Source organism: Micromys minutus, assembly GCF_963924665.1.
Source record: "Micromys minutus genome assembly, chromosome: 1".
NCBI lineage: Eukaryota > Metazoa > Chordata > Mammalia > Rodentia > Muridae > Micromys > Micromys minutus.
This window is the reverse complement of record NC_137969.1, coordinates 218,076,771-218,091,595: the sequence shown is the minus strand read 5'-3', so window position 1 is coordinate 218,091,595 and position 14,825 is coordinate 218,076,771. Positions and strand designations below refer to the sequence as shown.

The 14,825-nt window shown below is 44.0% G+C and overlaps 1 protein-coding gene across 1 annotated transcript; it reads right to left on the bottom strand.

Annotated features, from left to right (window-relative positions):
• Positions 1 to 2,219: 2,219 nt before the first annotated feature.
• On the bottom strand, positions 2,220 to 3,946 carry SIX6 (SIX homeobox 6; the record flags this gene model as incomplete). Its single annotated transcript, XM_080921092.1, has 2 exons — positions 2,220 to 2,388; positions 3,375 to 3,946. The coding sequence occupies 2 exons, from the start codon at positions 3,944 to 3,946 to the stop codon at positions 2,220 to 2,222; spliced, it is 741 nt and encodes a 246-aa protein (XP_080777218.1).
• Between the last annotated feature and the right edge of the window lie 10,879 nt (positions 3,947 to 14,825).

Here is a 14,825-nt window from a genome sequence, read left to right as displayed (position 1 = left end):
AAGAACCCCTGGTGAAATATGGTGTTGTTTTTCTAAAACACTCTGTGATAAAAACAAAACCCTCGCCATGGCAAAATCCTCCTTGCTGTGTAGACATGGCTGGCAGGCGGACCTCAAACATCCAGATGTCTGCCAGTTAGAGTTACAATACCACCACCAACCAAGGGTTACAAAATTAAGAAGATACTCAGTTTCAGGTCACTAGGACTTGTCACTCACTTGACCAGAACACTTTCTTAACATTTGTACTCTCCTCTGGAGCCCCAGACTGCTCCTTGGCACCCAGAGACTTTAGGAATCAGAAGAGGTAGGGTTACCATGGAAATCTTTCATGGCACTTAAGAGCATTTGGGAATTACCTGTGTGATCACAAAAAGCTCCCCAAGCCTGTCCACCTACTGCTCTTTTGCTATGAGTTTTAATTTGCAAGAAGTTTCTAAATAAGGAACATTTGGACATGGGGATGACAATATTAAAACCCACAGTAGCCAACTCTGCTTAAGTGACATACAAACATGCATGCATGCATGAACACATACAAACACACAAACATACATAGACATACATACATACATCAGCCCTTTCTCACATCCAGGGCTTCCAATAGCCACTTGACCACCCATTGTCTTTCAAGACCTTCAGTTTTCGTTTGTTTGGTACTTTCACAGTTTTTGCCTTCAGAAATGTTAGCAGGTGTTTCACCCAAGGAGTGCCTTCTAGGACAGAGAGGGGGATTAGAAGAACTCTAACTGGGCAAGAAGTCCAGCTCAAGTGATTTAAAGATCAATGTCAAATTTTGTAATGTGCAATCCATTTCACTAAGAAAAGCAAAATCTTAGACTATCTGGATATTATTTACTTTTGTAGTGCAAAAGTGAAAGTGTGTGTGTGTGTGTGTGTGTGAGTGGTGTGGTATATACATGCATATGTAAAAAAAACAATTACATGCTAAGACTTTTATATTTTAACTAAGGCTATTCCCAAGGCAATGAAGTTCCTGATGGGTTGTTTGCATGTTAAATGTAGGGCATTGATTTAGAAAATGCCTGTCATTTCTCTGTAGCTTGCTTTCTGGTCAACATATAACCTGTAAACTGCTATCTAAGTATTTTTCTTGGTGAAAATAATTTACTTGACTAAAACCCATTTCTGAAGCAGGACAACCTCTCCAATCTTTTTTAATGGTCTTAATAAAAAACCACGCGTGATTAGTAAAAATTCTACTATTAGTAAAAGATATGCTTACCTCGAATGGCTATGAGTGCCCGCTGCCTGAGTGGAAGAGGGTCTCAAACAAAACGGAAACACCTTTTATCTTAAAGCTCCCCTGTCTTTGCATCTTTGTGAAATAGGACTCATTTCCTGAGTCTAGAATTTGTCTTCTCAAATTGTTCTTGAAAATCACTAACACTTAACAAAAATGATAGGTGGACAAAGCATCATCACCTGTGTGGATAATTTAAAGCGCTGTCATAAGCGGCGTGTTCGTGTTCCAAATTTAGGGCTTAATATGACGATGCCTATGTTTATGTATACATATGCATGCATTTTTATACAATCCGATGTGGCGGGTGGTTCGTGGTTTTTCTGTGCTGCTTAAAAATATATACCGAGACATCAAAGGATATAGAGAAGTCGGAGAGACTATTAGGATAAGATTCCATCCTGCGTGCCCGGTAAAGTGAATAAGAGTGATTTTTTAAAAAATCTGAGATAGCAGCTCCCTTAATTAAGAAAGGTTATTCACCAAGTTGTTTTATTATTTGGCTTCTTCGCCCAGAACGCGTGAGCTTGCTCATTTAGAACAGCAAGTTCCCCAAGCTACAGAGAAACCTATCATGGAAGTCTTTTAAATAAGTAAATAAACAGCATATATATGTTTTGTTTTTTAAAAAAGAAACCTTCAAAGCAAAAGTTATACATATATATATATAACAGCGTCCTTTCGACGTGAAATACCCACAGGAGACTCAAGGGCAGGCGGTCAGCGTGCAGTTCTGTTCCAAAGGAGTCTTTGCAGCCAGATCCTCCAGGAAAAGCAATGCGAAGAGAAATGGCAGCTGGGTCAGGCCTCACCACGTGCCCCAGAGTAGCGATGCCCCGGGTCTGTGGCTGCGGGGCTTCTGCCAGCGCTGTATTTGCTGGTCCCATCCTCTCTTTTATTTTGTGTATCTCATTTTTACACTGGATTCTGTTTCTAAGTGTGATGAGAGGGCAGCTCAGATGTCGCACTCGCTGTCACTGGATGTGATGGAGATGGCCGAAGTGGCCGCCTTGCTGGACAGACTGGCAGCTGGGCTGGAGGCGACGCCCAGCACCTCCGGCGTGCCCTCGCCCTCGGAGCGTAGCACCCGCCCGGGACCCTGCGACAGAACCTGCTGCTGGAGTCTGGAGGGTGGGGAAGGAAGGGACACCGGTCACAGCAAGAAAACAAGCCGCCACATTGTTCCCTCTGACCCGTCTACCCCCAGCTCCTCTTCCGACACTCTCTTCCTCAGACCTTGACAAGCTGGGGTAGGTGAAGCGACCAACCGGGTTTGGACCACTGCACAGCAAGCAGCTCCTTCGCGGAACTCTGCAGTTGCCCCCCACTCGCTCTTTTCCGGCTCTCTATGAATTCCGCCTTAGCCTCCCCAAATCTTTCTCGTTAGTCACCCGTCGTTGGGAGATTTACCGGAGGATTGTCAGAAATCCTCCAGTGCAAAACGGGACAGATAAGGCTGCAGGACATGAGATTCCTTCCCTAATAGTACGTTTCCCCACGACTCACGCCTGAGACTGGAAGGGTGCTTGAAGAGTTTGGGCCTGAGTTGACACGCTGGAGAATGAAACGCACAGGCCGACTAGCTTGCTCAGCTGAGACAGGATAGTTGCTGTGTGACGAGGAAACGTCTTTCTGCCTCTTAGAATCTGAGACCCTCCGAAAACTGAACCTTTCTCAGAGCATCGGGGAAGGATGCAGCCGGGATTTAAAAATGAAGCTAACTAGATAGGCTTCATTTGATGAGAGCCTGGGTCCATGCTAGTAAAATTAGCTTTGGGCCTCTGGATTTCTGATTGACCCTGGGCTTTTAATCTTTCTCCCCCTCCCCGCCGCCCCCGTTTCCCCAACTACAGCGACACCTTAGTTTGGTGACCCACACCAGCTGCTGCAGTGACCCCCCCCCCCCCAAAGCTCCAAGAACCAGGGGGATGGTGGGGAGCTAGGAGCCTGCATAGGAATCTAGAACACGGTGGGCTTATAAACCGAGACAGACTACAGCCCCAACTCCCTCTGAATCTGAGTCCCCAGACACCAGGTAAGGGAGCCCCAAGAATGCCTCCTCCTGCCCCATCCCGGTGTGCACCAAGCCTAGAGGCCTCCTGGTACTGACCTGTTTTTGGCTGCAGCTGCCCGGTCTCTTTGTCTGCGGTTTTTGAACCAGTTGCCCACCTGCGTGGGGGTCAGTCCGGTTGCCTGGGCGAGCTCTCGCTTTTTGCTGGGGTTAGGATATGGGTCCTGTAGGTACCACTCTCGAAGCAGGTGCCGCGTGCGCTCCTTGAAGCAGTGAGTCTTCTGTTCGCCATCCCAAATGGTCCGCGGCAGCGGGAACTTCTTCCTTACCCGGTACTTGTCTACTGGCCCCAGGGGCCGTCCGCGCAGCTTCTCTGCCTCCTGGTAATGAGCTTCGAGCCACAGTGCCTGCAGCTTGGCGTGCGATTCCTTGGTAAACTTATGATTTTCCAGGATATGGTAGAGCTCGCGATAGTTGCCACCGTGGAAGGCCACGATGGCTCTCGCGCGCAGCACCGACTCATTCTTGTTGAGGGCCTCACAGGCTGCCGGGGCCACGGGCAGCGACCACAGGAAGCGACCGAGGCGCTCCACGTCGCCGCTTTCCTCCAGGGTCTCGCATACCCCGGCTACCTGCTGGGGGCTGAAATTCAAAATGGGCAGCTGGAACATCGAGGCTGCGCGGGCGCCCCGGGCGGGACACGCAGCAGATGCCCGCGGGCCGAGCGGGGTGCGGCTGGGGGTTACAGAGTCGGGGGGGAGCCTTCCCTCCTGGAAGAGCTGTGGGTTGGGTTCGGCTGCGCTTGCTCAGCTAGGACACGCCAGCCAGCTAGACCGCGCCGCTACTGGGGTGGGCGGATTGGAGACGCGGGCGCCATGGAGACCCCCTGTCAGTCACTAGGCAGCTCTGCCAATCAAGGCTGCGACTAGCGCGCCCAGGCTATTTCAGCACCTCCCTAGAATCGACAGCGCCCACTCTCCTGAACAGTCCTTTCACTGAACCTGCAGGATGGAAAAGAGGTAGGAGTGGCTGGAACACCCACAAAATCCGCGGCGCCTCACCCTCGGGGCTCCCCCTGCCCGGCCCCTCCCTCTTGTTTTCCCACCCGAGAGGCAGGATGCGGCAGGAATTCACTTTGGGAGCGAGCCTGTGCCCGGGTCGAAAGGACTCCAGAGGACAAAAGAGGACTGGGAAAAACAAACCCTTCCAGAACTCGAAAGTTTAAACACAGGGAAGCGGCAGCCCCAGGGGAGCGCACCCAGGAAAGGGACAGAGAGGGAAGTGGATCGAACCGCCCCCCACCCCAGGCATCCGTTCCTGCCTGTCTGCCGCTTACCACTTTCCAGCTGCCAAAGCAGCTGCGTGGGGGGCCAAGCCTGGAACAGAAGGAACGGGACCAGAGGTCTGTAGAAGAGGTCAGTTTGGACTCTAACTTCAGTCCCTTCAAAGGTTCCTGAAACTATTTTAAATCGCGGCAAGGACACACACACACACACACACACACACACACACACACACACACACCTTGACAACTAGGTGCTATTTACAGAGTCTAACTCCAAGAACGGCAAGCTGTAGGGGCTTCTGACCCAAATAAAGTTATACTTCACAGTCCCCCTCTCCAGTTCAGTGGACTCGAACAAATGGGCAGCAGCCACAGGGAGAGTGAGAAGCCATTCTTAGGTCAAGACAGCGACTTAAAAGCCTACTTCAAAGATCATTTTTAAACAGACTTGGTTCTCTGGTGGCAGGCTGATTTTTGTCTCTGCCTAGAACTTACAGCTCCTGGGGTGGACATAGAAACCGTGGCTTTTTAGATCAGAAATGCCAGCAAGATAAAGAGGAAGGGGTGTCCCACAATACCATGTAGTTAAAGGTGGCAACGTAGAGTGGTCAGGGCACTCCCGTATGGGTTTGTTTTTTTTTTTTTTTTTTGGCACTCTGCTTTCTGGCCAATAGATTGAATCGACGACATTTATTGATTCCCAATTGACATTTACATCATACTGCTTTCTGGGGCTTCTGTCAAGGAAACCACGATCTCATGTCGCTATTGATGAGGCTTATTATTTGGTAGAAAGGAAATACTGGGTACAGGTGTCCCACCCCCTCCAAGAAAATCAGACGACAAGGTTTATCCCCAAATTGGACTGGGCCTAGCTGTCTTTTCTTTAGTATCAAGTACACTTTGTATGCGGCTTGTAGAGATTGAGTAAATCAGAAGGCAGATAGATAACAGAGATGGTCGGATGTGTCAGGTCAGATCACACCACGCCTGAGTGCAGGGTAAAGCTCGTTCTGACGGAAAACCCTGATATTATTTTCACAGATCTTCACAGTTCAATGGGGTTGGGGGGGGAGAAGCAGAGAGGAAGAGTGTTGGGGGGTGTTGGAAGCCCTGCAACCATTTCTATAATTTCTGTGAGATTGCCAGCCGCCTCAGCCGTGCTGCTTTCTTCTGAAGAGCTCATTTTCTTGAAGTGCTACAGGGTAAGGGCAAAATGAGGGCGATGAGGTAGTGAGAAAACACAAACCTTCTCTGCCCGGGAGCGACTTCTAAATCAACCCCAGGGACACATTTTAGTGAGAAACGTGGCATATAGGGGTCCTAGTCTTCTTGTGGGTGGGTGGGTGTGGGGAGAACTCAAGGCGCAGAAAAAGCTCTGGGGCCTCGAGGACAAAGCAGGATCGAGTAGGCCTTCGGGGAAACAAGTTTCCCCTCAGGTCAGGGGAAAAAAAGCGCACTCTATCTCGGTTTGCAGGCCTTTTTCTCTTTTCGCACGGTGGAATAGCTTCATCTTTATCCTGCATTCTTGGAAACCAGGCAGCTATTCTATCGGACCTACAGGCCCAGCCTGGTCACCGTGTCTCCCCCAGCACCTTTTGCAAGTGAACAAAATTTAAAAACTGCAGGTTGCGGGCAGGGGCGACTAAAACTGAGTTTTTCCCCCTTAACCTTTGCAAGCGAGTCGTTTTAGTTTTCTGAGTCAAGACGCCCCATCCGGGAAATGTTAATCTTTATCCTATTGCTCACTTCTTGAATAACAACTCCATAAATATGAGATAAAAGGACACTTTGGCCTTTGCATGTGTGAAGTCCCAGCGGGAAGCTGTGGCTCAAGGTCCGGCTGGCTGTGGGAAGCTACCCAGAAGGTGCAGGCAAAGCCCTAGGAAAAGAGGCTCTGGGGCCGGAGATGAGATTTTCAGTCCTCTTTAGGGACTTAATTTAAATTTAGTAAACAGGCCTAAGTCACCTTGGAATCGCCTCTTTGTTTACTGGATTCGCTTGCAGAAAAAGTGGAAGGCAAGGGGGTCAATCCCACCCTGGAGAAAGAGAAAGAGGGACACTTTGGGGGGCGGGGGTGGGGGTAGAGAGAGAGAGAGAGAGAGAGAGAGACAGAGAGACAGAGACAGAGAGACAGAGAGACAGAGAGACAGAGAGAAGACTCGGAAGCCCTCACCCTTCCTGCAAGCACTCAGAGCCTGACCTCACCAGGCAGAAAGCTACACAGTCCAGTTGACTTTTCTTGATTTTTTAAAATAAGGTGTTTAAAAAAGAAGCTCATGGGAGTGTTGTGACAGTTCTCTAGTGACACCCCTTCAGTCTTCATTTCATTATTCAGTTTTATTTTTTTTCAGCTAGCCTTTTGGGGTGCCTTCTACACCATACTTTACAGGGAGACTTGCAAACGTTCAGTTTAGGCCAAGGATCCAGAGATGTTGATTGCTGTCAGTTTTAGTTTGAGGGCAGGATGTCCAGGAAAATGTATAGAGCCAACGCCCAAGGGCAGATTCTAACTGTCCAGATTTAGATAGGACTCTTTCCACCAGCATGTGCGGTAAATCTTCCGAATTTGTGTACATAGGGCTTGCCTTGGTTCTGCACTAGGTTTTTGGTTTTTTTCCTTTGGGGCAGAGAGACACGGATGCTCGCTGGCGCTCACACTCAGGTTGGAGCTCAGTGCTTAGAAGTCAACACTCTTACTGAGTCCCAATCTTAGCTTTGTATTGCCTGTCTCTAAACTGTTCCTAACTGCAATGCCTGAAAAATAATGGTGTGTCCCCCAACCTCGCCACACTCTGAATAGTCAGAGGCTTTAAGAATGTGGTAATTGAATCTATCTGAATTCCTTACTAAAGGCGTTTTGCTGCATGTGAGAGTCACAGGCTGGAGTACAATGAGGCCCAGTCTTTTGTGTGTCCATTTGGACTTTTGGAGATCTTTATCTTCCTTTTCCCTTTCAAAGCCTGATGTTGATGGGAAAAAAGTCTGCTTTTTGTTTTGTATTTAATCTTTCATATCTCTAAATTTTTATAAAAAATAACTACTCAAAAATCTCATCTATAGAAAAAATAATATAGAAAGTGTCAAAAGTATTTTGTAGTCCTTGAAATGGCAGTATAAAAATTTCATTTATTCCTTACCTTACTATTCTGAATTCACGATGAGACTGTCCTCAGAGAGGTGTGCATTTGTTGATGCCTTTGCTGGTCCAGATCTCCTATTATGGTGTGAATTCTAGATCCTAAAAATCTACATAAACTATCCTAAAACAAAACACCTTCCAGAGCAGGTTGCAGGCATTTCTTCTCTAAGGATGCATCTGGTAACAAAGAGCAAAGAGACCCCTTTATCACCTACTCCTGAGGATAAACAGATGCTCTCTTTGCCATCTTTTTTGAAATGTGCTGCTCATCCAAGTGCAGTTTGAGTTCTCATTTGTGGCAGACTCAGGATCTTTGCAAGTGAATTTGAATTTAAGCTGAAGAGTATATTGTTAGTTATTTTCCTTGCAATAGAATAGCTTAGATGCACATGCCTTTCTCCTGCTTCTTTAAGGAAAGTGTGCTTTGCTAATCACACTGTTGCTTATTGAAGGCTATGCATCAAATGGATCTGAAGGATTAGTGCTTAGCTATATGACTAGCCTATAATTTATAAACATCACATTGACTGACTAAGAGAATCATTAATTCATAGTTCTTTGCTGGAACATACTCCCCCACTCCGTTATAATTTAACACTCTCTCCATTATTATTAACATTAGCTCTTTCTTTTTTTTTCACCATTCTTAAATCCAGATCAAAATACTTTAAAAAAAAAATACTCCTGACGGGAAGTCGAGGTGGCTAGTTGGATAAAGGTTCTTGCCACAGAGCCTGACAACTGTCGCCAGACCCCACAGACCCCACAGAGTGAAAGGAGAGAAGCAACTTCTACAAGTTGTCTTCTGAGATTTGAAACATGCTGCATGCAGTAGGCAGTGTGTGTCCACACTCACACATGTGTGCACGCATGCACACACAATCGTTAATAAACATCTTAACTTTTCTAAATTAATCTCCCTGGTTAGTTGAAATATACTTTTAAAAAATTACATTATAAAAATACACTTATATGACATCTTACCTCCTAAGTAGCCACTACTCTCAGCCGAAAGTAATCTTACCCCTTCCTCCCACCGCTTCCAGGACACACTTGGCAATATCCGAAGACATTTGGATCACCAAAATTGTCATCTAGTCACTGAACCGGAGGTGCTAACATCTTAACATTGGAACAGAAGAACCCTGGACAGTAAATAACAGTAACATTGCTGCTAAAAACTCCAGCGTCAAGGGCTTTGAAAATAAACAAAGATTGTATGAAGCCTTACTAAAATTCTGTTTACTATGGGGGTGAATTGCTTGCAAAGGAATCAGTACAAGCCCCCCGTCCCGACCCTGAATTTATTTATGTGTATGAATGTTTTGCCTATGTGTATGTTTGTACGCCAAATTTGTGCCTGAGGTCTGAAGAAGTTAGAAGAGGATGTTGGATCCCCTGGAACTGGAGGCACCATGTAGGTGCTGGAAGCTGAACCTGGGTCCTCTGCAAGAGCAACAAGTGTTCTTAACCCCTGAGCCATCTCTCTAGCCTTGGAATCAGTGTACTTTTCATCTTACTTTGTTTGTAAGCCACATCAGTTTGTAGGACCTATTTTTTTTTATTTGCTGTAGTTGTTGTCTGTAGTCATATTTATACGCCAAAGGACCTGTGGTCAGAATGGAGGCTTCTTTCTGACATGGCAGTATCTACGGTCTTTGAGTAATTGGTAGGACAGAGAAAGGTAGGTCTTTCTCTCCATTTTACAAAAACCAAAGATTACCCATATTACACATCTAATTAGTAGCAGACAAAGGAATACAACACACTCAGATTTCTAACCATTGCATGCCTTGCTCTTTCCACTCGAGGGAGATGATTTGATTCTAGCAGAGGACAGGGCAGAAGATCTGAGCCACACCCAGGTATAACTGACCCTCCATAGGTAAAGGTCTGCACTGTGACTTCAGTGTCTGAAGCACTCTAGTCCAAAGAGCATAGGTAGATTTAAACTGTCTTGGATATAACCCTTGCCACCCCTCAAAGAGTCCCTGAACCAAATGTGGCTTTGAGACTCCATTGTCTTTTTCGGACCGGAAACTGCTGGAGTCTGTGGGGCTGGCACTGTGGAGGAGCCTTTCCCCCAGTCAGCACACTGTCCACTTACAGGAAAGGAGAACTGAATGCAGCCTCGGGGGACAAGAGATTGGACTTGAGGTGTTGTAAGGCTGGGTTTAAGTGAACTCTTTTGTCAGGTCTTTCAAAAGAATAGCAGCGATGCTCACAAGCATTTCTATAATTAACAAGCTGTCAACATTTTCTATTGCGTTTACAGAAGTCGATTACAGACCTCAGAATTGTGATAAATGTTTCTTTAGGTCTGAAATGTTAGCCTTCATCTTCTTTTCAGCCTCGGGGCAATTTTTGAAACCAATTTTGTTTCAATCATTTTGGATCAGTTGTGTGGTAATTCTGGAAGTGCAGATGCTCCAGGCCCACCTATTGAAATAAAGATTTTCAAATGGAAACACGGAGAGGAGGCTGCTTAAGCCTCAGTAGGACCAGCTGCAAAGCTCTGGCAGGGAATTATATAGGCAGACAGGGGAAACAGAATTTTAAAAAAATTTAAAGGATGGAGAAATATGTGTGTGTTTCTTTAAGAACAGATCCAACCCACCCTGGGTCCTTTAGACTGTAAGATTTTAAACCTCCTTTTTTTCTTTTTTGAAAAAAATAACATAAGAAATTTTATTAAAATAGTTATTAACACTGGTGTTGAACTGAGATTTATAAATTTAAATATTTATTTTTATTCTTCCTTTAGTAAATTTTCTTTTATATCTTTTCTATTTCTTTACTTTTTTTACTTGTAGCAATCCCTGTGTGTGTGTGTGTGTGTGTGTGTGTGTATTATCTTATTCCTTAATGAGTGCTAATGATTATTTTCGGTAGTATAATAATACATTACTTTCTCTCTTTTCTGCTTGTTCTGATCCATAGCTCCTTCCATTTGCCCCCTAGTCTCCATTGCTAAGAACCTCCTCAGTAGACTAAGCTTAACATTGTGAAGTAGACAAAAACAAGATGCTCATTCCTGAAAAGATGGGAGGAAGGAGAGGGCCTCAGAGCGGAGGAAGAGAGTCACTGTACCGGTGCTTTAGGATAGTGATGCTCTCACACTAACATTTACAGGATGCCAGGGACTTTTGATACTTTGAGTTTATGCCAATGCACTAACCACACTTTTTTGTGGCCCCAGTTTTCTTATCTAACAAAGTAATCCTTAGACAGGAGCTGCAAAGGTCAAATGAGATATGACAGAGTATGTTTTGCACAGTGCCTGACATCACACATTTCAACCAGAATTAGTTCCCCTTTTGTGACCAAACCACTGACTGAGTCTAGCAATTAGGCCTTTAGTGTTGTCTACATGATGTCTGACTTTTCATTTGCTGTTGCCTTTGGATTCCTGGAAACATTCTTTAAATAAATAAAAAAAAGATTTATTTTATTTGATGTGTATGAGTACTTTGCCTACACACATGCCTGACAGCTATAGAACTTCAGAAGAGTGTGTTGGGTCCTCTGCAGTTGGAGTTACAGATGGTTTTGAACCACTCTGTGAATGCTGGGAATTGATCCAGGTCCTCTGCAACAAATGCTGTTAAGCACCTAGTCATCTTTTCAGCCTCTAATAACCTTCAGAGCAATCGGTTCCTTCGAGGTAAGCATTCCTATTTTCTGTTTCAGAAGATTAGATGCTTCCCCTGTTTCCTGGGGCTGCTGTAACAGTGCCTCAAAGCTGGGTGCCACCAAAACTCAGAAATGTATTCTCTCACAGGTCTGGAGGCCACACAGGATCAAAGTGTTGGCAGAGCACTCTCTAGCGCTCCAGAGGAATGCCTCTTCCCATTCTAGGCTGCAGGCATTTCATGGTTTGTAGCTGCTTCTCTCTACTTTGTGCTTTGATCTCTGTATCACTCTCATCCGAGCGCGAGCGCGCGCGCGCGCGCGCGCGCGTGTGTGTGTGTGTGTGTGTGTGTGTGTGTGTGTATGCATGTGAGGGTGTTAGTGTCTATGTGTGAATGTATATGTCTGTGTGAGTGTGTGTGGTGCGTGTATGAGTGTGCATGCCTGTGTGTCAGTAGTGTGTATGAGAATGTGAATGTAAGCATGTGTGAATGTGTCTGTATGTACGCATGTGTGTGTGAGTGTGTATGTGTGGTAGTAGTGTGTGTGTGAGTGTGTATGTGTTGTGTTAGTGGTGTGTGTGTGTGTGTGTTTGTGTGTATGTGAAAACATCCATACTTTATAAGGATAAAGAAGGTTTTACTAGGGAACACCTGTGTATTTAGGATGTTTCTCCTTATAAGATCTTTAACCTGGTCACTCGTCTTACGACATAAAGTCAGGGTCACGGATTCTGGAGGTGAAAAGGTGAATTTATCTTTGGCAATCTTTTCTCCAGCAGACACACCCAGGTACCTGACATACATTTAAGTCAAATGTTTTGGAAGTAAACAGAAAAAATAGAATATTACAATTGATCAAATTAGAAATAGGAAAACCATTTTTGACTATGTTATCTTTAAAATAAATCATTTAATTTCACTTCAAATTATTCCATATGAAGATTGGGACGAATCCAATCAAAAATAGATTTTATTAATTTCTTCATTTCATTTGAAACTGTTAGCTATCCTTAAGACAATAATTGATATGAAAAAATAACCAAACTATTAGACTCATATCCTGGGATTAAATAAATGAGAGAAGATTCCACCTCTCTCATTTTCTGTTTTTATAGATTTTAATATTTTATTTAAATTTTATAGATTTAAATATTTATAGATTTAAATTTTACAGATTTAAAGTACAATGCACTTATAAGAAGAAATCTGCAGGTTATTTGTATTTTATTTCAGAGAGTTGAAATACAATTTTTACCTTTTTAAAATGATAATATATGTAATTGGTCTCTGTTAATAAATCACCAAGTCTCAGAAGAATCTTGGGACAGAATTTTGAGTTGGTTCTTCAATATAATGTACATAATTTAGTATAGAGCAGTGAGCTGCTTCTTTGGATTCAGCAGAATCCCCCCCTTAGCTGTGAGTCTGTTATGTTACCCAGATCTTCCTTTCCCTTCTTATTATAAGGGTATAAACTATTATTCAAGCAAAAACTCTTCTATTAAGGCCTCACTATAAGATGGGTAGTGGTTCACACATTTAATCCTGGCTCTGGGGATGCAGAGGCGAGTGGATTTTTGAGTTCTGGTGGCAAAAAGTCGACTATCGATACACAGCTCTTGTGTTTGTTAGGTGGACTGCATCCTTGTCATATTCACCTGGTTCTAGTAACCCTTCACCAAGCCATCTCTCCAGACCCATTACTTCTACAAATTCTTAACCTAAAATAACACATAAATGACCCTGGGAGAGCCTCTGCTTCCCTCTGAAGCTTCACAAACCAGGCCTCCACCATCAGCATTGCTCATGACCAGAGGAGCAGACTGCACACAGAGACTCCATGCTAGGTGACACTGTGGGAAAGTCAGTGTAGGACATTATCTTGGAACCCACCATTAGGCTGGCAAATGCAGCATCTGGCAGATTCAGTGAGTCTTGGTTCCAGGTTAGAGTTACCCATAATGGAGCCTCTGACTGTGAACTGGTACCTGCCCCATTCCAAAAATCTCTTCTACAAGGGCAAGGAAGATGATCTGCTTAGTTGATACATTTAAATAATTTGATTATTCATGCATGGGACAAGTGATGGTGGTGTTGGTAAAACTCAGGACCTTGTGTGTGTGTCTGAGCTATGCAAGAATATGAATTTAAATGCAAATAAATTTGTTTTTACATGACAGTAGGGTGATGTTTCTAGATTTTTGTAAAATTTTATTAGACTATCTTGAGTCAAAGCAAATCAGCTCTTGACTTACTAAACTTTCTTGGAAGCTATAGCAACATAATAACAGAAAAACAACCCCCCACCCTTTCAGTATTTATTCTCATATACTTTCCTAAGAGGGAGTAGGTTTTAAATACAATACATCAAAGATAAGAAGTATAAGACCGGGTTAATTTTCTAAAATTGGAAGAACACAGTAACAAGAAAACAAATAGTATGGTCCAAAAGGAAGCCAAGGACCCATGTAGACAATTTTTTAAAAAGACACTTAATCATAACAGGTACATAAAAAAATGTCCAGCATCACTAATTACCAAGTAAATGAAATCAAGCCCATGAGATATTTTAATGCCTTACACGCATTAAAATAGTTATGATTTTAAAAGAAAAGGCAACGGTGCTGGTGATGATGTTTAGAAGATGCGGCATTGTACACTATTAGTGGAAATGTAAATTAGTGTAGCCATCATAGAAAAATCCAACAAGATTCCTCAAAGAAGTTGAAAGAGAGGAGCCTGGTGTGGTTGCACATAACTGGAGTCTCAGTGCTGCAGAGGCTAAGGCTAAAGGATCTTGTTCTAGGCCAGTCTGATCTGCTAGCAAAACCTTGTCTCAACTAAATACAGGCATACAAACATACATACATGCATCATAATATATGCATATATACTTGCATGCGATCATGAGTACATGCATGCATACACACATTCGTACATATATTATACATACATGCATGTATATATACACACGTGCATGCATATATACATACATATAAGCATAATACATGCATACATACATACATACTTATATGCACACACACAGACACATACTATGGAATACTATTCAGCTATAAAGAAAAAAATTAAATCATAAACTTTATGGGTAAATGGATGGAACTAGAAAAGATTGAATTGAGTGAGGTAACCCAGAAAGTCAAATGTCACACTTTCTCTCTCTTTAGCTGTTCCTAGGTCCAAATGCTCAGGTATAAGGACAGAGCTCAAAATAACTGCAGAAACCAGGAAAATACAACAGGACCAGTGCCAAAAGGGGGCGGGTGGGGTGGCTTGGGATCAGTAGGGGAAGGGAATAGTCGGGTGCAAGGGAACTAATTGGGGAAATGGAAAGAGAGCCCTTTAGGGAGACTGAGCGCAGAAGAAGCAGGGCTTGGGTAAGATCACAGTGAGGATGCTTAAAAAGGCACAAGGAATCACACTAACTATTCACCTAAGAAAACCTGCAATACATACAATTCTGGGGAGAGGTG